At 57.5% G+C, this 21,495-nt stretch overlaps 2 protein-coding genes across 2 annotated transcripts; one reads left to right on the plus strand and one right to left on the minus strand.

Moving 5' to 3' along the window:
- Positions 1-888: 888 nt before the first annotated feature.
- BESB_015900 (putative ribosome biogenesis protein BOP1) lies at positions 889-8,706 on the plus strand (the record flags this gene model as incomplete). The annotated part of the gene is made up of 11 exons (XM_029360305.1): positions 889-1,795; positions 1,999-2,147; positions 2,735-2,820; positions 3,119-3,422; positions 3,828-3,940; positions 4,405-5,474; positions 5,834-6,014; positions 6,573-6,649; positions 7,287-7,485; positions 8,035-8,113; positions 8,596-8,706. The coding sequence occupies 11 exons, from the start codon at positions 889-891 to the stop codon at positions 8,704-8,706; spliced, it is 3,276 nt and encodes a 1,091-aa protein (XP_029216281.1).
- A 4,275-nt stretch (positions 8,707-12,981) lies between these two features.
- BESB_015910 (uncharacterized protein) lies at positions 12,982-20,242 on the minus strand (the record flags this gene model as incomplete). The annotated part of the gene is made up of 4 exons (XM_029360306.1): positions 12,982-16,733; positions 17,171-18,800; positions 19,137-19,212; positions 19,419-20,242. 4 exons carry the CDS (start codon positions 20,240-20,242, stop codon positions 12,982-12,984), a joined length of 6,282 nt encoding a protein of 2,093 aa, XP_029216282.1.
- Positions 20,243-21,495: the final 1,253 nt, after the last annotated feature.

A 21,495-nucleotide genomic window follows, 5' to 3' on the forward strand; every position in this document is an offset into this window, starting at 1 on the left:
CTTGTGAGGGAACTGCTCACCCTCCCTCCTCGTCCCAAGACACAACGACGGCCTCAATCGGCACGGGCCTCCCAGCGTCTTTTCGCTCCGCCGACTTCTCGCCGCAGACCTCGATGCCTGTTTCACTTTACATACACCCCTCACTGAGTCGCGAAAAAGTCTGGAATCGCCGCGCTACGTCTCTCTTGGATTCCGCGCGGTAGCCTTTTCGCAGAGGAGAAGCCGGAGAGACTTTCTGGAAGGTGAATGAAGACCCCGAAAGGCGCGCGGGGGCAAAGCGGGCCTATTCAGAAATTTGCATGCACACGTGAAGAGAAAAGCCGCGCACAGCTGGCGCGCGTTCACTTGCAGAAAGAAACACGAAGAAGACTGTGTGGGGCCAGGGAAGAGGGACAGAACTAACAGAGCATGGAAAAAATCTATCATTTCGTGTCTCCTTTTCTTCTGTTTCCTCTCCCTCCCGCCGCCGAGGCCCTCAGAGGACAGTCCTCCGGCCGTGTCGGCTCAGGCAGCCGGGGGTCTGGTGCAACGCTTTTTCACTCTTCAGTCGCCGGACGAACTCATCTTTGCCTGCCTTCCTCTTTTACTTTTTCACGCGACTTTTTCTCCTGCTCCCTTCGCCTCACGGTCGCCTTCTCCATCCTCTTTGTCCCTCCTCTCGCGCGTTTCTCTCGGCGCATGCCGGTTGGAGGCGGAAACCTCGGCGCGGACTGAAGGCGTTTTGCGGTTTTTCTCGCGGGACTGAACGAGCGCAAGGCGCGCAGACCGGTCGGGCGACCAGACGGGCACGAGCAAAGACTGCCGAGCTGAGAAACTCCTGCGACAGTGCGCCTCGAGGGGCGATACACGCAGAGGGCTACGAGAATCAGCAACGAGGGAACGCGAGAGATGAAGCCAGGAAAGGTCAAGGCCTCTGCCGCGGGGCGCGCCCTGGAGAGTAGCGGCGACAGAAGCCTGGTGAAGGGACCAGTTAAAGCGAAGAAGACGCGTGCGTCGCCCTCCTCGCTCTCTTCCTTCATGTCGCCTGCGCGGGAGCCCGTCACCACGGAGGAAAGCGACGCGTTTCTCTCTGCAGAGGAAGGCGAGACACGCGCGGAGCTCCGTCTGCAGAACCCGCCAGCGGGGAGAGAAACTGCGATGAATAAAAAAGAAAAGACGCGCGACGCAGACGCCAGCGAAGAGGACGCAGAAGACGAGGACGAGCACGAGTCCGGGGCGAGCGAAGAAGACGAGGCCGCCGCCGCAACCGTCTCGACGCACTCCGAGGACGAAGATAGGAGTGAAGACGAACTAGACGACGATGAGGATGACGACGAAGACGATGATGAGGATGACGATGAAGACGATGATGAGCTCGAGGACGGAGAGGACGACGATGAGGATGAAGAAGAGCTCGAGGAGGAGGGAGAAGCTGCGGAGGAAGACGAAGCCGGAGAGGTAGAAGGCTCCGCCGAAGAAAACAAGTTCGCAGACGAGTTGGCGGCCGAGGAAGAAGAAGCACGTCGCGCGGCGGCGTCCGCCGCCAGAAGGCGCTCCTCTGTTTCGCCTGCAGCTGCTCAGTCCGGTCGAGGCACAGCGCCGGGCGGCGCAGGGCAGACAGCGAAGGCGGCGAAATCAGAGAAGACGGAGAAGCCAGATAAGGCGGGCGAGCGGACCAAGCTGAGGCGGTTCGAGAGACTCCTCGAGGTCCCCAACCCGATGGAGGGGGACGACGAGCTCCTCTCCGACGAAGACGAAGACGAAAACCGGATTGGAAACGTCCCGCTGTGGTGGTATGAGAAGTACGATCACATAGGTGAGTGCGCGCGGGTGCCACGCGAGAGAGTTTTTCAGTCTGGCGTCGGGGGGGGCGCCCGTTTTCCGCGTCTGCTGGCTCTTTGTGAAGACGTGGAGGCAGCTGGGAAGTGGAGCGATCTTTCACGAATCTGTAAGCACCAAACCCAACAGACGACGACGTTTAAGCAGACGAGTCGCATGTGGGTCTGTGCTGCGAGTCAGGCTACGACAAGGATGGTCAGAAGATGGTCAAGCAGCTCTCGACGTCGGCGATCGATCGTCTCCTCGCCAAGGACGACCCTGACGGCTGGCGCACCATCGTCGACGCGAAAAACAACAAAAAGTACAGGCTCACAGACACTGACCTCGAGGTGAGAAACACGCCTGCGAGGCCTCAAGAACGCATGCAACGTATCTTTCTCTCTATTTATTCCGAGATACATATGTATACTGGGCTATTTATATGTGTGTATATGGTTACATGGCTATAGATATATGCTTGCTGGGATGTGTATGTGCCTACTGGAGTCTATACATATTTATGTATATATATGTGTCTAATCGACTATATCTCCGTATATGTTAGCTGGGCCACATGTGTGCATATATATGTACATGTGAATATCTATAAGAATATATATGCATATGTGTGCGTGAAGCGGTGGGCTAGCAGCCTCCTTTGGAGGGTGCTGCCGCGATGCTCCACGATCTTTTCTGTAGCGGTTGCGGTCTGGGCAACACCGAAGGGACAAACTGCGTGGTTATGCGAGCGTTAAATCGCAGCGTACGCGCCCTCGCTTCCGGACTTTGGCAGAGGGAAGACATGAGAAGGACGCGCGTTTGTGGCGGCCAAAAATATGCACTGAGCTCGTCTCCTTGGAGACGAGCTCAGTGCACATTTTTGATTTCAGACATCTTTCTGTGGCTCACGTGTCTGGCTGGCGTGCGCGCGAAACAGATTATTCGCCGAATCCGATCGGGAGACTTCCCTGCGCCTGCGTTCAACGACGAGGAGATCTTGGTTGAGTCCGATCTCGAAGACAGGTGAGGAGTGCCTCCGCCTTGCTGCGCGGCTTCGCCCGGCTGCGCGCCAAGTGAGGATTGAGCGCCTCAGGGCTCCTGCATTCCGCTCGCCACGTGTTTGCGCGGAAGAAAACGCAATAATTCGCAGCTCGTCCTGTACCAGTACTCCAAACCCTAAGCCTCGGAACAAAGTCGATTCCGTGGATTCTCTCTCGTCTCGTCTCGTGCGGGTTTCGCTGCGCAACCTCGGGATCATCTGCACTGCGTTCGCTGGCGTCCGCGCTCCGCCGCGTCTGTGGCTGGCGTTTTCTTTTTTCAGCATTTTCCCGATGCACAACCGACCGGTTCCAAAGAGCCGATTCCTGCCGTCGAAGCATGAACAGAAGAAAATCACGCACCTCGTGCGCCTGATTCGCTCCGGGCAACTGCTGAGAGATGCGCAACAGCGCCGCCAGCGCGAGGCGCCGGCTGTGTTCGATCTTTGGGGTGCGAGCACCTATGTGGATCGCCGCGGCGACAAGAAGGCCAAGGGCGCGCCGCCGCCCCTTCCCGCCCCGAAACTCGCCCTCCCTGGACACGCGGAAAGCTACAATCCGCCAGAGGAGTTCCTGTTCAACGACGAGGTCCGAGCAAAAACTCAACCTCCCCACCCCCATACACTCGTAGACATATATAAATATATCTGTGTATTTTTTTTTCCCATACTGATGCACATAGAGAGAGAGAAAGTGCGCCTCGTGTTTTTTATCGGTGTGCCGTTCTTGCAGGGATCCTCCGTGGAGCTTCAGTTCACGATGTGACGCGTGTAGTGTGGGGTGGGGAGAGGCGTGTGCGGCGGCGCCGATGGGCGGCAGCAGGCGCTGCCTCTGTGAGCTCTCAGATGTGTGTCCCTACGCCGGTCTCGATGCGCGGGCGCGAACGCCGTTCGCTCGCGCCTGGTGTTCCCAGCCACAGGGACAGGCACTCCGGGGGAAGGTTTCCAAAGCTGTGTGTCTCATATCGCTCCACGCGCGGCCTCGTGTGCTCAGGAGAAGAAGAAGTGGGCGGCGATGGCACCCGAGAACCGGCCTCTCTCCTTCCTCCCGCAGAAGAGCTCTGCGCTCCGCCTCGTCGGCGCCTACAAAGACCTCCTTCTGGAACGGTAAAAGACTGTCTCGAACGCCTTTCCCTCGCCTCCTCCGACGCTGACTCTCCCCGTGTGAGGGCTTTCTAGCAAAGAGGATGGGAGGTCTAGGGTTCAAACTCATGCTTGTGCACGGCAGTTTTCGTGCAGCTTTTGGCCCTGCGTGCGCGCGTGTGAGTCTGTGGCTGCGTATATGCTGAAGACTGCAAACCCTGTGCCTTCGCGGAGAGTCTGCAGGTTTGTTTGATTCCCCGCGCAGTGTATCTGTTCGTTCGGGTCTCGCGCATTCGGGTTGCTGCCGGAAGCCGGTGAGAGTGCCGCCAGCTGCTCGCGCGCAGTAGAATCTCGCCTATGAACGCCGCTTTGAACGCCGCTGTCGCCCGGCAAGCAGTGGAGAGTTGGAATGTCTGAGGCGTTCCGTGCTGAGACGCTTTCCTGCGTCGCCCGCTGTGGCGCGTCGCGTGCGTCGCTTGTGTGTTCAGATTTAATCGCTGTCTGGATCTGTATCTGTGCCCGCGCTCGCTGAAGATGGCGATGAACGTCGATCCGGCTTCGCTGCTGCCGCAGCTCCCCTCGCCGAAAGACTTGCGGCCGTTCCCTACGCACCGGCGCGTGGACTACCTCCCGCTGTCGCTCTACGCGCAGTATCAGCCGCGCCCGCTGCCGCTGCTCACCCTCTCGGCGGCGCGGAAGCAGGCGCTCGAAGCGCGCGCCGAGGCCGCCGGCGGGGCGTCGCGCGAAGCTGCGGCACCGACTGGGAAGTCTGGGGACGCGCACGCGCTCCTGGCGGCGTGCGTCGACGCCTCCGGTCAGTGGGTCGCGGTGGGCGGCGCGGACAAGACTCTGCGGGTCTCGGAGCTGCTCACGGGAAAGAGTTTCGTCTCATTTCAGCTTCAGCAGGAAGTGACGGCGCTCGCCTTCCACCCGCGGCTGCCGATCCTCGCCGCCGCGATCGAAGACCAGCTCCTGCTCCTGCTTCTCGACTTGCCGCTGTTTGACCGACGGACTGTGGAGCAGCTCTCGCAGACGAAGACGGAGGCCGCCAGCGAAGCTCCGAAGAAAAAGCGCCTCGGGGGAGAAGGAGACCGCGCCTTTGCGGAGGACGAAGCCGACGCGAGCGACGACGAAGGCGACTCGCGGCGGAGCGACGTAGAGGAAGCCAAGGCTCTGCTCAGAGTCCTGCAGCAGACCGAAGAGGAGGAGGAGACGCCTGAGTCCGAGCCGGAGGACGAAGGCGAGGAGAAGGGCCTCGGCGAGAAGCGCAGGCAGCAGACGCTCAAGGGCGTCGGCGTGTGGAGACAGATCAACGTGAAGGGCGTCGCCGCACCCGCAGAGGCCGGTAGCCTCCAGAGCGAGAAAAAGCGGGCGAAGGACGCGCCGCTCCTGCAGGTGTCTGTCTCCGAGGACGCCAAGGCGAAGAAAAACAAAAAGGCGGGGAAGGCGGCGGAGCGAGACGACGAAGAATCCGTGAGCGCGCCGCTCGGCGGCATCCTCTGCGGCATCAGCATCCTCCACGACTCAACCGTCCGCAGCCTTGCGTGGCATGGAAAAGGTGCGCGACCCGCTAGGACGCTCTCGAGAGCTGCTCTCGTCGGCTGCCGTCCTTTCCCTGACTAGGGCCCTTTGTGGAAGGGTTTCCTTTCTTCCAGCTTCTGCGTCGCAGACTGCCCCAGATGTGTCTCTTGCAAGGCGTGCAAACCGGCACACATACAGGCAGAGGTGCATGCAAGGGGGGCTCCAGGCGCGGGCTCTGTTTCCCGGGTATGTGTCTGCCTCGAGCGCCGCCGCCCGGCAGAGACCCCCAGCTCTACGTGCAAGCATATGTACGTATATATATATATATATATTTATGTTGTGGTGGCCGATGTAGTGCGTTGCGCAGCCATGTTTTGCTGGGTCTGTGGCGTTCAGGCACTTACCTTATTGCGATGTGTCCCGGGAGCGCGTCGCCGTCTCAGCAGTGTTCGATTCACAGCATCGCGAAGCAGAAGACGATTCACCCGATTCGACGCGCGGCTGGCGGGCACATGAAGGCTGCGGTCTTCCATCCGACGAAGCCGTGGCTGGTCGTGGCCTACCACAAGGGCATTCGGTGAGTGCGTTTAGGGTTTAGGGTTAGGGTTTTGCGGTATACAGTCTGCAGAGCGAGCGGAATTGACTGGAAAAGGGAGTTGCCAGGCCGGTCAACGCGGGAGGGTCGGCGAAGGGCGCACAGGAAAGCAGCTGGCGACGGAAGAGCAACTCGGTGTGTGCAAAGGTGGTTGGCAGGGGCGTAGAGAGAAGCAGGTCGATTGATGCAGGCAGATGCACAGACTGGTGATGAACTGAGAAACAGATAGAACTCGATATTCCATGTATAGATTGACAGCACTGTGGGCGATTGGTGCACACGAACTGGTGGTGGCGACGTGCCGGATATCGAGGTGCGAGTGGCATCGTCAGCGGCGGCGTGTCCACCTGATTTTCCGCATATGGGCCTGTGAATCTGTGCGTACTCACTCGTTTCGTCCTCGATATCTCCGCAATCTATAGTGAAGCACGGGATTGGTTTTCCCAGCTGGCAGTCGATCACCAGTCTGCAGGGAGCTGTAACAGCGACGTTCTGACTCTTGATGTCGCACCGAGTCTCGTGTGTCTGTCGCTCTCTCAGGATCTTTGACTTGCACAGCAACAAGAAGATCGGTCCAAACGGAGGCAAGCATCAGGCGCTTGTGCGAAAGCTCGTTGGTAAGGAAGTACGCTTGAAAATGTACCAGTTTGGCGGAATTCAGCTGCGTGTCCAACGAGTACCTGGCGCCCTGGCGTTAAGAAAGTTGTTGGTGTGTGCCCGCGTATACCACGCTGATGTATGTAGTATCTATGTATATAGCTATATGTGTATATACGTGTACACCGTCGGCCGTGCAATGGAACCACGTACACATGGAGTGTGAGCTCGAGGGAATCGGGGGAGTGTGAGAAGCACGATGATACCGGACGTATGCATTCTAGACGGCACATCTCCAGCTTGGCAAGAAAAGGAAAAAGACACTTGCAGGGCGTCATGCGATTCTAGTGCCTCCGTGTTTCGCGCGTCCTCATTCATCTCGGCAGCCGCGCAGATATGAGGTCTCCTTCATTATATGAGCTGCTGGCGTCCTCGTGTTCCGGGTTCGGATTCGGTGGGGGGACTCGACAGCAGCGTTTTGCGTGCGTGAGCCATCCTCACGATTCCACCTGGAGTCATAATCAGGTCGCTTGCCTGATTAGTTGGCTGCAAAACGCGTTCTGCGGGTCTCCAGTGCGAGGATGCAGCTTAGCACCTCAGCAGCTGCGGCCGCCGTCCAGCACTCATCGCTCGTATTCCCCGCGTCGCTTTTCGCAGGGGCGGAAGCCATTTCTTCGATTGACGTCCACACATCGGGCGAGCAGATCGTCGCGGGAGCAGAGAATCGCCGCCTGTACGTCTTCGACCTCGAGCTCTCGAGCCGAGTTTACAAGATTCTCCGCAGCCACTCGGGCGCCATCACTTGCGCCAGTCTCCACCCGACCTTTCCGCTCATGTGCACGGCCTCTACAGACGGGTGAGTCGCTCAGTCGAGCGCGCTTCCCGGCGCGCCTAGGTCGGATCTGACGCGAACTGCCGTCGCCAGCTTTTTCGCCAGCTCACGGTGTGTCTGCGGAATCGAGCGGGAGGAAAGGAGCGAGTTTTGTTTCGTGCACAGAGAGCGCATGCGAGATGCGCACTCTGCTCATTGTGTCAGCGCCTGGCTGACCAAGCTGGCGGGGAAGCGGAGGCAGGCGCGGCCGGCTCGGAGTGTAGAGTGGATGCGCAGAAACTGAATAGACCAACGCGCGAAACACGAGAGTCCACGGAGACGTCACACCTTGACCCGCCGAACGCGAACCTGCAAACCCCGTTCCTGTGATTCTGCCGTAGACAAAGCACCGGTACAGACTTTTGCAGCTTTACGCGCGCCATGCGGAGTGTGTGGCAACTTGGTGATAATCCGCCACAGCTTTAGAATGTACCTGATACGCAGGCGTGCCGCGTGTCAGGGCATGTGCGAATTGTCAATCATGGGACTAACTCCTCTATGGAGCAGAGCGGACATGTGTGTGTGTGCCGCCAGGACCGTACAAGTTTACCACTTCAAAGTTTTCAATGACCTGGTCACGAATCCTCTCATCGTGCCTGTTCGCTCCCTCCGGGTATGGACTTCGACGTCTCGCAGTCCTCTCTGTGCAGTCAGATTCATGCCCCTGCAGTTTTGACCCTTTATGGCGGCTGCTCGCCCTGCTCCCGTTTTACGCCGAATGCCTCTGCACGGCTGCACAGGGGGGCCTTCTTCAAGGATTTCTCGTCTCCTGTTCAGTGGAGATTCTGTGCGTGAGTTCTGCACTCTGACCGTTCGATCGCCCGGCAGATACGGAGGATATGTTTGGTTGCTAGGCGCTAGCACTGAGATATGGCTGACCAGCGTATAGCCGAGCTGTCCGCCGGCATTCGCAGTAGCAGCAAACCTGCATATTCCAACAGCAGCGTTTTCGAATTGAGATGTGGTCGTGGCGCGCCGCCTGTCGGAACTGTTCGAAACGCGATCGGCATTTGTGGACGCTTATCTCAGTTCCACTGTTTGACACTCGGGAAACCAGAGGCCTTCTTGTGTTTTTGTGTGTCTCTGTGCGAACAGGTAGTCGAGGATCCGAAACAAAACGGCGGCGTTCTTTCTTGCATGTGGCACCCCACGCAGCCGTGGCTCGTCACGGCGGATCGCGCAGGGCAATGCAGTCTCTGGACTTAAGGTGCCGCTACAGGGCTATCATTCGTATTTTTTATGCTCCCTTGAAATTCTTAGAACCTGGAAACTATTCACGTCCTTTCGCTATTCGTTGAAACACGTGCTTAAACATTTTGACTTGGCTGGCGCCGGCAGCAAAGTGAGGAGGGAGAAGAACATGTTCCTTTGCCTCCGCGCCCCGTATCGGGTGTGGCAAGCTTCCCGAGAGCCACCTCCGGCCGCAGAGAGATGTCATTTTCGGCGACTCCCGCATTGTGGAAGGTCCCCGCTACACGAAGTATTAGTTTCGGTGACAGCATTCCTCGCTCCGTTATACGCCTGAGACGCCGCGGCGGCTAGCATTTGAGTCTGCACGTGAACGAAGCGGTGATGAGAGAGTGACTAGAGGGCGAAGTCGTTGCTTCGGCTACCTGCACTAGTGACGAACACACCTTGCACCTGGCGTAGGCAGCGCCTCTAGCTTCTGCCTGTCGCACAGCACCACACATAATGCGCAGGCGCCTCGTATGCCCACGCGGGACAGTTGCAAGGTGCCGAGCGATAAACACGCGAGATGGCACTCGGGACATACTTTGGATCAGACTCCGAAAACAAGGAACACGCAGTTGCCCACGTTCGAAAGGAGATCGGCTACAGGCGAATAAACGAACTTGCTGGTGTGTGTCATGAGTGCTACTGTCATACGGTGTTTATGTACGAATTGCGGGAAAAACACTGATGTGCGAGGCCCAGTCAGTGTGCGAGCGTGCAGACTGTAGCCGCATTGTCACAAGAAGTGCTTGCGTGGGAGAGAGGTCGCTGATGAATCGCGGCGTTCAGTACACAGCACGCACGTATTCTCTACTAGCAAGCGACCCGGTTTCTGCTAAAGCTCACGCCTGGTAGTTTTTCAGCTTCGGTTTCCACTAAGTCCCACTACTCTACTCTTCTCGTCTCTGTTGGCTGTCTGTTCTTCTTACGATCTCTTCAGTTGGCTTTAGTACACAGGAAGACGCCAAACGAGCTACTTTCGATGTCGGAATAGAAGAAGAAACGAAGTAGCCGTTTGCAGGACGTGACTCCATTTGGCTGCCTGTTTGGCGCTAGATCACAGGCCTCTTGACAAAGAGTAAGGAAATACAACGAGCAACGCCCGTGGACAAGTAGCGTATAGATTACGTGGGACCATACTCGCCCGCCTGTGATTCAACGGCTGTGTCCTCCCTCCGTTGTTCTGCATGCGTCAATGGGCGAACCGGGCGTCCATTATTACCGTGCTACTGTTGCACACAGATCACTGCTCCGCTCCGCGGGTTGCCATGGAATATACTAGAATAATTAAGACCCAGGAACAGTGAAACTCAAACGGCGACAGGAGACTTAGAACGCTGTACCGACCGCAAGGTCTACGAACTCGACTCACGTTTAGATTGAAAAAGAATTCTCATGCGCCTTTCAGCGATCCGACTGTGTTTCTGTTGTCTGCAAGTCTTGAATTCGGCAACGGATACCAGCTATGTGCCAACTCCACTGTTTTTCTGAACTTCTTATTTGATTTCGCTTCAGCAACGGATAACAGCTACGCGAGAACTGAACTCTTACTCCTGAATTTCTCGTCGTGTTCACATCAAAAAGCCGGTAACACCGATGCATCGCCCGTTGGCCGGGCGGAGAAAAACACCTTTGTTATCTGGCTTCGCCACGTGAGAAGGCGAAGTGGCACCCACACCGTAGAGCGTCAAGACGATGTGTGCCCACAATCTCAATACCCCACGGAAAAAGGAAAGATGAACGCTGCCGGTGGCTGCTGAGCCACACAGAATTCCTTGTAAACAAAACACACTGCTTTACTCTCAACAACTACACGCGCCGCCGTTCCTTCAAGCAGGAACTTGTATGGCGGCTGAATCGAGGAATGGCGGACCTCTGCCGCTGTCAAGAAACGAAACGGGCAATACAGTTTCACAGCCTGGCTCCTTTGCAGCAGACGACAGTAAGAGACAAAAAACCTCTCTTCTCGCCTTGCGCACCTCAAACCATATATCCGTTCTACCGCCATCGATACAAGGATAATCAAATGCCATCTGCTGCCGAAGAACAACCCACGGATGCCTTCATTACGTAGCATCCGGAAGCTCGTAACCGAAACCTCACCCTGGCTCACACCGGCACCTCCCCCGGCTCGGGAATAGGCTTATGCCATCGAATAAGTGGCACACCTGCAGAGCGACAGCATTACTCAAATAGCTCAGCTTACGGAACGCCTTCGCGATTGGAAAAGTGGATCACCCCCGCGAATGGGGCATCCACATCGCCGCCTTCCACAATTCCACGCTTTGACTGCAAGCAGCCTATCCCGTGCGTCGGCAACGTACTTCCTGATTACGCCACCAACAACTCCCGCCTCACTATGCTTCCGATGACGTCACCAGACCAGTAGACAAGAGGGGTTACGAAGTGCGATAATCCTACGCTCCACGACAATGAATGGAGAACGCCGTTGACGAACGGCATCGCTCCATCGGTTGCCTAGTCGCTGCCCCATTATGTTATGATAAATCTGGAGACGCCGCCTCACAACATGCGTACCTGTCACCGCGGCCGGTACGAATGGATCGATTGAAGAAGAAGCACTCCGTTCGCGCCTCCTCCAGCCGCACGGTTTTATTTCCTCGCACCACTCGCTCGCCGAAGCGTCAAACCAACCCACGTACGTCAAAATCCAAAGCGATACGGAGAAATAAAATACAAGAAGCGACTGAACAACTGCTACAGAGAGGGTTCAAAGTATTCTTTTGACCGGCAAGTGTTCCACTGCTTCGCCTTCACGGCTCAGTATTTCGTTGAGGAAATCGCTATCGCCTGCTACTTCATACCGTAGATCTTCACGTTCACGTGGCAACTCAGACCAGCAGCCTTGCGCGAAATGTCTTGATGTGTACGGGATACAATAAACGGTAGCACGAGTCGCCAGCAACAAACTAGAGACGTATGTGTCGAGAGCAAGGCCACCATCAGCGTAGACTTCGCCTCAATCAACCTCCAGCACCCTGGTCTTGCCTCATGTGCAGAAGCTCCCCAACCGGGCGTGACATTGTGCGTGACATGCACTGGCGTAGGCATATTGCTGCACACCCTCCTCATCAATGCAAAAAAAGCCGGCGTTGACTTGTGCGCCACACCACATGGTCATGGACCAGCCGGTGATGCGCGCCCCCAGTCTTCTCATCACCGAAGAAGCTGCCTCCTCATCTTTCTCTCGAGGGCCGAACAGAACTTTTCAGCTCCCAACTCTTTGGCATCCTCTCAGCCCATACAATAGTGCCCCCTCAACAAATGCGCCTGATTTCAACGTCGCCCGCAGCGTAATCGAAATAAAAGCGCCGGGACGGGTACAACGGCCTCTAAAAAAAAAAAAAGGCACGAACAATCCACCAGAGAACGCCGTTGTCAACCGTCGACGCTCACACTTCCAACACTGCAAGGGCAGGCCATGACAGGCTCTGTCCGCTCCTCTCTAGTCCCCGCACGCCTCGCCAACCACCAACTACGGCATCACAGTCGCCACCTGACTGCGCGGCGCCTGAGAGACGCGTCGACGCCACCAACACAGAAAATGCCTCCGCAGGCGCAGACAATCCCTGAACAACTCGCGGAGCGGGCACAAACCTTCACTGCTCTTTGAAAGAGACTAGCGCCTTCATCATTTAGAAGCCATACACCAACCTCGCAGCGAACGCTGTATGACGCAACTCCCGAAATCCTCCGATGGCCGGCACACACTTTGACTTTCCGCTGTTTCCTGCACCAAGGATTCAGTTGGAGCCTTCCATGCATGACGGCGACTTGTCGAGCATAATCGGCAGAGACAAAGGCCGTGCCACGAAGGCCTCATGACTGGCAAGGGGTGCAGCTTCAGCGGTCAGTTGTATTCCGAGATGCGGACCTTCTTTACAAGAAGACGAGCTTTTAGCAAAACATACACCACCGACGAGTACAACTCACATCAAGGCGCCCCCCTACGCATATCATCCGGTGCTTCAAAGCACAGCATTTTGTGCTGCGCGTGGGGCACCGCCAGCACTCGTTCTCTGTCCGAACTGCCAATTTTCTTCCTTACACTGCCGAAAATAGATATGCTGTGAGACGCACGGCTGGGAATCGCATTCCTCGCTCCCGCATTCGGCGGTGTTGTGTGCATTCGCTCTGCGCCAGCAGACCATCCTTCGAGGCCACACGCCGGCCGCGTATGCACGCACAAAGACCCTCACCATCCGGTCCATATTCTGCGAACTCGTGTCACATGGTGTCTGCGGTCATTCCACCTTGGCCGCGGTCGCCTCCCTGCGTTTCCCGACGAGCTGTATCGGTTTCCTTGGAGAGCACGTCTCTACCTTTCACTCGGTTGCTATTTTCCTCTCTAGATGCGTGGCCCGAGGCTCCAGCACTGGTTGCCGACGAGACATTTTCTATAGCCTGAAGGCCGGAACAAACGTTAGGTCCTCCTGCGCACACATCCTGACCAGCTGGCCTCTCAGTGGCTGAGGTGCCTCTAGCGGCCAACAGATCCCCGGTTACGCCGCGCGGCGCGGAGCCCTTGAAGTTTGCTGATTCCTTCGGTATGGCGGCTCTCCCTCGAGCTGGAGCTTCACCCAGTCCAGCCTGGGTTCCCCCAGTTTGTTCCACGGGCTTCTCGTCCTTCGCTTTCCCCTCTGTATCGCTTGAGGCTCCGATATGCTCTTGCGTCTTCACCTCCGCCGTGTCTGACGCGCCTTCCTGCGAGCCTAGAAACCCTCCGAGCCGTTCACCCTCCCTTACACTGTCCACACGTGGGTGCGCTGCTGGGGGCATAGTCACTGGTGACACTGAAGCTGCCTGTCGCATGTCTTCTTCTTCAACTCGACCACAACCGGGGGGTGCCTTTGGTCGCGTTCGAACTCCTCCAGCTCGGTCACCCACGTGATGTTCTCCGTACACCCGTCCTTCCGCACTCATCTCATTGCTTGCAGGTTGTCCCGTGATGCCACACTTATCCGCTGACTGTATCACTGCACCCCCCTCGTCCACTGTTCCGCCACCAGCTCCTGCCACCGGCGGCTCCCCTTCCTGCACTGGTACAATAGAAAAGAATGCCGTCTTCCGGCTCGAGTGAACGCTTGATAGAGAGGAAGTTGGGAAGACGAGGCTTGCCTTTGTCACATCGGCGTCTGGACAGGAGATTAAGCTCGTCTCCTCCAACAAGAGTCCTGACGCGGGAAATAAATCTCTCTCAAGACGACTCAGTGCGACTTTCTCACCCTCGCCGTCCCTCCGTAAACTTCCAGTTCTACAGCGCAGTCGCTGCACCTCCTCCATCGTTGTGCTAAGCATACCCTTCAACTGCTCCGTCAGGTGCTGGTAGTACACACATTGCGAGCATTTATCGCTATGTTCTTGGCCGCCAACATACCCCTCCAAAGATCTGTGTCTGCTTGAGACATGTCGCTCGTCCACAGTATCTTCAGCGCGTCCTGCTAAGAGATCACCACGTTTTGTCTCGATATCGTCTTGAACATCTTGTTTCCCTTCTTCCCTTACCACGTTTCCTGTCTCGCACCTCGCCTGCTCGTCTGACCCCTGCACGCCCGCCGGAAGACCAGGCTGTACGCGAACACACGCCGGCATTTCTGCTCCAGAGACAGCCGCCTCTGTATCTCGCCCGGGAACGTCCGCGGCCCGCGGACTGCGCGTAGCCTTGCCGGTCGGCTTCGCACGTGCCTCTTCTCCAAATTCTGCTTCAGAGCCACACAAACCTTCTGAGCGACCGACACGCCCTTCCTCTGGAACACTGGTCAGAAACCCAAGGCCCGAATTTGATGCGGGACTTGTGGCATCCATACACTCTGACGAGGTGGAGATTGCAACAGAAAGGCTATCCAGTGCTCGGCTAGCATGTCGTAAGCAGAACGGGCTCACACAGTCACTGCTTCTGGAAAACCGAGGAAGACCCGCAATGCCACCTGCGGAGAAGCTGTTCGCACGAGACGGAAAACCAAACACAGCTGACGAGTTATCTCCTCGTGGGAGGAAATCCTCGAATCCTGTAGACGATGTGCTGCAGCGACTGGACGGGTCCATGATGCTGGCAACTGTTGACCTCCGGCTTCGATCGCCCTGAGCAGCTCCTCGCAACTTAACGTCAGGGGAATGGTCTTTATCTAAAGCCGCTGCTGCGGTCCCGCACGGCTGCGCAGCGAACTCTGATATAAAAGAAGGTACGGCCCGCAGGTCTCCAGGCTCCGAATCCTTCTCTGCTTCGGTTCTTGAACATTTTGCAACAGTGTCAGTCGGCTGCCCGAGAACGTCCCGTCCGCTGCCGCCGTTGTCTTCCTTCTCACGCTCGCGTTCTTCGCTAAGTTCCTCAGTTTTCTCATCTCTCCCATCACCGAGCTGAGCATCACCCTGTATGCTCCTTTGGTGCTGGACAGGCCGGCAGATATACCCAAAGCCTTCCTTCTGCGCTTCCTCAGTCTCCGGGAGTCCAGCGGCGTCGTCTATGTGTGTCTCCCTCTGGGGGAGGCGAGTGGCAAGTCGTTGCTCATTCAGACGAACGGGTTGCGACATTTCTGGTATCGAGGGAGAGTGATATATCACTGCAAAATTCTCTTTGTAGCGCTCAGAAGCGGCTGCCTGAAAACCCGCGCCACTCACGGCTGCCCTGGCACTCTTCATCCGCTCTGTGAAGTCGACCAGTTGCTCGGGTTCCGTGCTACACGGCAAGCCTGCTTGCAGCATCTGCCCGCGTGCCTCCAAGCTTCGAGCTCGGGATGCACCAGGAGAATCTGTGGAGGCACCGTCTTCACTCTTGTATATTCCCTGCAGTACGGAGCTTTCTTGCTGTCGATGAGAGGGAGCTAAGAAGGCAGATGTTCGCGACGAGCTGCCCGACAACCGCTGCCTCAGTGCTACCTCTTCTCTAAAGGCATCCACTCCAGATCCACAGAATCCTGGAGCGAGAAGGGAAAACTTGCTACAACTCGACTCGGAGCCCCTCGCGGGTTGTGGCGCATAAGCAAATGTATCCTTCCGCTCTGACTCCACAACCGGCGAAGGTGCAACTGCATGGTTGGCCTCAGGCAGAGCTTCGGACGAACGCTGTCCTGCCGCCTGTGGAAGCCAGTAAAACTGGGGTGCCTCTAAGTCGAACACGGCTGTCGAAGTGGCGCGGCGCCCCGCTGTGCGTTCTCCTTCCACGTCATAATTGCCTTCTTCGCCTGTCCCTATTCTGGAAGCAAATGGAGGGGGAGAGTTCAGCGGCGGGAACTCCGGGTCTAAGAGGGTGGCGAAGCCACTCTGCGACAACTCTTCTCTCTTGGGTCTGCCACCGCCAACTCCACTGATCCTGCCTCCTGCTCCAGCATCGCCGCGATCTACCCTTCCCTCCTCTCCGTCGGCCGTCGCCGTTCTGCCCCCTTCTTCGCCACGGGACACCAGTGACTCCGTAGGCAAGGAGGCGCCGCCTGACGGCCCAACTGGTGCACCAGACTGACCGTCGACGTTAGCACGAAAGTAACTCGACCGGCCATCAGCGCCGCTGCCTAGAGTCCGAAATCCGGGGCTGCTTTCGTTATCTTCGTCCAAGAAACAAAAATCCAAGAGTGTGTACGGAGCATAGTCAGACGCTGCGGTTGGTAGTGCCGCACCTGCGCCATGAGCCGAGTACGGCGCATGGTGCTGCTGCACGTCCAGATCCTCACGTAGCGCTGCAGAAAGCGTGAGGTTCTCCGGCTGCCGACCTGGCAGCACTGCATGAGACCCCGACGTATGAAACGCTGGCGCAGACTCGTAGTAATCGGCATCCCCTTGCCTTGAAGCAGCGTCTCGCTGCTGTCTTTCCTGCCCGTACCTTGCTTCGCCCTGCGCCTGACGCTGTTCGTCCACGGCAAGTCTTCCCTGCTTGCCTTCTGAAGCGTCTTTCCCCTCACTCTTTTTCACATTCTCGGGACGCGCAGTATCCGCCTTCACGGACTTTCCTGTCTTGCTGTGCACGCCAGCTACTCCATCGGTACCGCCTGAGTCCCTTCTCGCCCCGGGACCCCCACTACGCGAGAAACTCGGCGCCTCGTCTGACGCCGCCAGTCCCCCCCCCCTCGGCGAGGGGTGGCTATTTCGTCGCAGATGGTGCAGCTTTCTTCGGCCGATGTGGCTGCGGTCACTATCTCGGCCGAGCTACGACACCGCGGCACCTGCTGAGACGCGCCGTCTCCCGTGTCTGGTACGTCTAGCCTGCTGTTATTCGCGCCTGCCGCAGCCGCAGGCGACACATGAGCTTCTCCGGCGTCGACGGCTCTGCTGGAACTTCTGACGACCGACGAGCGTCTGCTGCTCGCTGCAGTGCCGGTCGGACCCCAGCCCTCACCCAAAGGGCACCGTCCTCCTCCAGCTGCGGATCCACGTGGTTTGCGATTCTTTGCTTCAGCAGCAACAGCCGGCGTGCTCGGCCCCTCACCTCTATCTCCTCGAGAACTCCCGCCACCTGACATGGCGGGTGAACTCATTGAAAACGCATCTCCGGAAATCAGCGAGATGGACGACGAGCTTGACGACGTTCTCTCCTCTGCTGCACTCTCTCGACTGACCGACTGGTGGCTGTGCAGTTGCACGCTCCGCGGTGCGCACTGAAGTGTGCCGCCTGCTCGCGTGCCTCCAGCCGTCCAGGTACCTGGGATACCTTGAACAGGAGACATCTGAACAGTCCCGAAGTGGAGAGTTTCGCGGAGACTCATATCGCGTTCAGCGTGTCTCGCGGCTGCGAAAGACGGAAATGCGACTGTTGAACCGGGCGAGGGGCAGCGCAAGGTCTCCTCTTCGCCGTGCCGTCCACCGCTGCGCGTGGGGACATCTACCCCCCCACTCCCTTGGAACAGGCTGTCGATACTGCCGGCATGGAACTGTGATTCGTCAATACCGCTCCTAGATACAGCCTGAGACCGAAGTGCTGCGTACTGCTTCGCAGCGATAGGTGACATGTCCTCCAGCGTGTCCCGGCCGGTAGACGCTGCGAAGTCGATTACAGCCTCAGCACCTAAGGAACCTTGCCGCTGAGAAAGGCCAGAGAGGTCGGTGCCGCTCGGTCGTCGCGCAGCTCCCCTGGTTACGGAAACCCCGGAACTGATTGCGAATGCGTCGAACCCCCTGGCGATTCGGTTCTCCTGGTCGCCAGACATCATGTGCATTGGCGTCGAAGGGCCCAAACAACAGAATTCCGCAGGCTCCCGACTCCGACCTCCCGCCCCGCTTTCGGCTTCGCTAGTTCCTATTCTCTGACCCTGTGAATCATGAAAACCCGGACGGTTCCTCGAGGACGCGGACGGATCCCCGCTGTCGAGCGAGTACAACAACGTGTCACTCTTCCCCATTGTGTGCACACCTGACAGCGGCCCGGTTCCGATATCCCGGAGGCTTGGCGATGCGCCGTAGGTCCCCTGCGCTTCGATGCCGCTTCGCCTCAAATCTGGCTGGCACGCACCCTCAGCCACCCACAACCACGACGCGTCAGACGAGGACTGCCTCTGCGGAACTGCTGACGGGCTGGCATGAATCTGAAGGCCAACGCTCGCGGCCTGTGCTCCTTGGTCAATCTGTAGTGAAGATGGCGGTATGCTGGAGAGCCCTTGAACGCCCTGTGAAGCGGAAACACTCCTTGCGGTGTGGTGTACTACGGGCGAAAGTAAGTGCTGCTGAGTTTGCAAACACTGCGTCAACCGCTGCTGGGAATGAGAGTGATGTTCAGAAGTTGGGACTGTCGCAGGTTGTCGAGCTTGCGACCCCCGACGGCCAGCGATGCTCTGACCCAACGCCGCTGCGTGTGCCTCGAGGGTCAGTTGCCGCAGCTGTTGGCGCTGTATCGGCTGCTGCCTTGGCATTCTGATTTTCAGAATCCCTTCCACTTTGCGTTTGATCTCCTTCTCCAACTTGTTGTGGAGCCCGAGGATTTGATCCACCTGTTGCCTCCAGGAACTCCAACGATGCTCCCACAGGCGCCACGCAAACTCAGCCTCTAAGCGGTCTTTGTCTGTGTGGTAAAAAGCACACTTGCTGTAGTACTCGCATCGGCTGCTCAACGACATCTGGCATGTCTGAGCACAATTCAGCAACACACGCGCACACAATCACCGGGTTAGGCACTTTTTCTCCGACAGTGGTGCAGTTACAGGATGTGCCGTCACGGCGACGCTGTCCCTAAGCTGCAAGCGTGCACCAGCCCGTTTCCACGACCCCGCACACGGACTGGTTCGAAAGCTTCAGCAGGTATCTCCCTTGTTCACATGAGGGCCTCTCAAACATCTGGGCCAGAGTCGAATCTGCGTAACACGTTACCGCCCTCGCACGGCGGTCTGCGAACTCTACGACCGCGGCGGGACCGGCACAAGGTATGCGGGGAAATGTCTGTCAAGGTGGCCAAGGGAGCTCACCTGCGTCTTGTATACTATTGGATGGAAGATCTTCTCCAGCTTCGTGTGAGCCAAAGGGCAACAGCCATCAGAACACCTGAAGCAGACGCACACAACACCACCGTGGGAGAGAACGTGTCGCCGGCTTGAAGCGTTGGAGTCACGGAATGCCATTCGTCCGGGCGTACACGTGTTTACAAGCTGTTCACTAGTGACACAGCGGACGAGCTTTCCACGCTGCTACACTGTCGCCTTAAATGTCGTTCCTTTGGCTACGTGGCGCGTTCCTCTGCGACGACATACCTTCTGCTGTGAGGGCAGTCGACTGGCAGATAGAAATGGATGTGCGGGTCTCTACGATCAAATTTGGCCAGATCGAACGGTGCTGGGCGCCGGACATCAAAATGGCGAGACACAGGAACGCCTGAAGCCTGCAGTGGTATCGGAGAAATGACCGCTCCCGCCGGATTCATGGGGCCAATCACACCTCTTTCGCTTCCTCCGCTGCACCCCGAAAACGTTCCCTGCGCCAAACCAGGTCCCTGAGGCCCGCTTGAAGGACCGGGAATCGTGGTGCTGTTCAGCGGTGCGCTGCCGTACACCTGCCCTAGATCTGTAGGGACTAGAGCGGACCCAAGAGGTTGTAACGGTTGTGGAAGCTGGAAAGGCGCGAATGAAGGCGTCGTCGATCCGCCGCACGGCAGCCCTGGTGTAGCACAGTATGCGGAGGAAGACACGCTACCCTGGGGCGACGTTGTACCGCCTGCAGCCCCCCCCTCCCCCGTGCCTAATCCGGTTGTCTGCATGCTTGCTGACTGTGGCGGCAAAGAACGACCAATTGGAAGCGGCACGCCGCTCCATGGGCTCGAGACATCATGCCTGCCTAGAAAGCTGACTATGCCCGACAGCGGGGTCGATGGTCCACTTGCATTTCCGTCTGCGGAGCTCTGCTGAATGGTAGCCGCTGAACTGGATGCCCCCGAAGTCAAGCTGAACAGGGATGCAGGGGCTCCGCAAGTAGGCGAAACACACGACGGCGGAAGAGGCGAGAGCGGCGCAAAGGCCGCAGAGGTGGCGTACTGCTGACCTTCCGAAGGAGGGCACGCAAAAGAACCCCGCGCTGCCATTGTATGCGTAAAAGGAGAACGGGGAGGCATCGGAACTGGTGACGACACAGGGGAAGGCGTAGAAAAGAGAGACATGCTGAGGAGCGAATAATTCCTAGCACGCTCGTTGAAAGACAGTCAACATACGACGATTCTTGCCACGTGGGTGATCAGAACGCCGATCAGGGTTGCCTCACTTACAACCTGATAGAGGGTAGAGGGTTATCCCAACGGACGTCTAAATGCGAATGCCGGTTGTTGAGGCGTTCACTCGTAAATAGGTACTGAAACCTCGACGAAAAGCCCGGAACTGCTGGTGACGTGCAGTCCCTTCGGGTGGCGCTATTGGTGAGTCTTCACCTTTAAGAAAAAAAATGTGATAACCAATTCCTCGTACAAGACGAGAGGCGGTGACTCAATGTCATGCAAACGATATAGAACAACCTGCCAACAACTGCGGAATGCACGGCGTCCGCCAGGCAATGGGAAAAAGAAACATGGGGAAATCCTTCAACTGTGTGATCCACAAAGACCGGAGACCGATGAAGATCCACACAGACGCAGACGTATAATCCCCCGCCACCACGACGTGTAAGCCTCCGCAGTAACTCTACAAGAAACGCGACGTGCGGTGGGTGAGGCGGGCGCGGGCGTTCCCAGTCGTGCAGCCTGGCTTGCCTCGCACACACACTGAGAAGCACACAACCGCCGCTGGATGGCAGTAACCGCTACCCACCTTTAGAACGCGATGGCGAGGTAGAAAGGCAGCAGACTCACATTCATCAGGTCCCCGAACACGTGTACAACTGGCCGCTCCAGCCTCCGTCCGACTCACTTTCACACCTACAAAAACAGTGAACTTTGTGAAGATACACGTGTGGCGCAAAACAAGTTGTCCCCGTGCACCGGAGGGAACAGAAAAAACAGATCAGTCAATGCGTCGCTCTGACAACGCCAGGTGTATCTTGCACCCGCGTGTCGCCTCCTATGTTACCCAAAGCCTAGCCTTCGCTATCCTACACGGGGCACAAGAAACATCGCGGAGATGACACAATAGGAATGCATGCTGTTTCTACGAAAAGCAACAATCCTCCAGAAGTCCACACTTGCCTTTGACAGCCCGTGCAATATGATGGGGGGGGGGGGGTCACGTCCGCCCCCAAGTCCACCCGTACAATCCGACACAAGCGGCAAGGTCGCCCGTTCCCCGACGGGGATTGTCACGTTATCCACATGCCACAATGGCATTAGTGCCTCGCCTCCTTCGGGGATGT

The sequence above is a fragment of the Besnoitia besnoiti genome, chromosome X, assembly GCF_002563875.1.
Source record: "Besnoitia besnoiti strain Bb-Ger1 chromosome X, whole genome shotgun sequence".
NCBI lineage: Eukaryota > Apicomplexa > Conoidasida > Eucoccidiorida > Sarcocystidae > Besnoitia > Besnoitia besnoiti.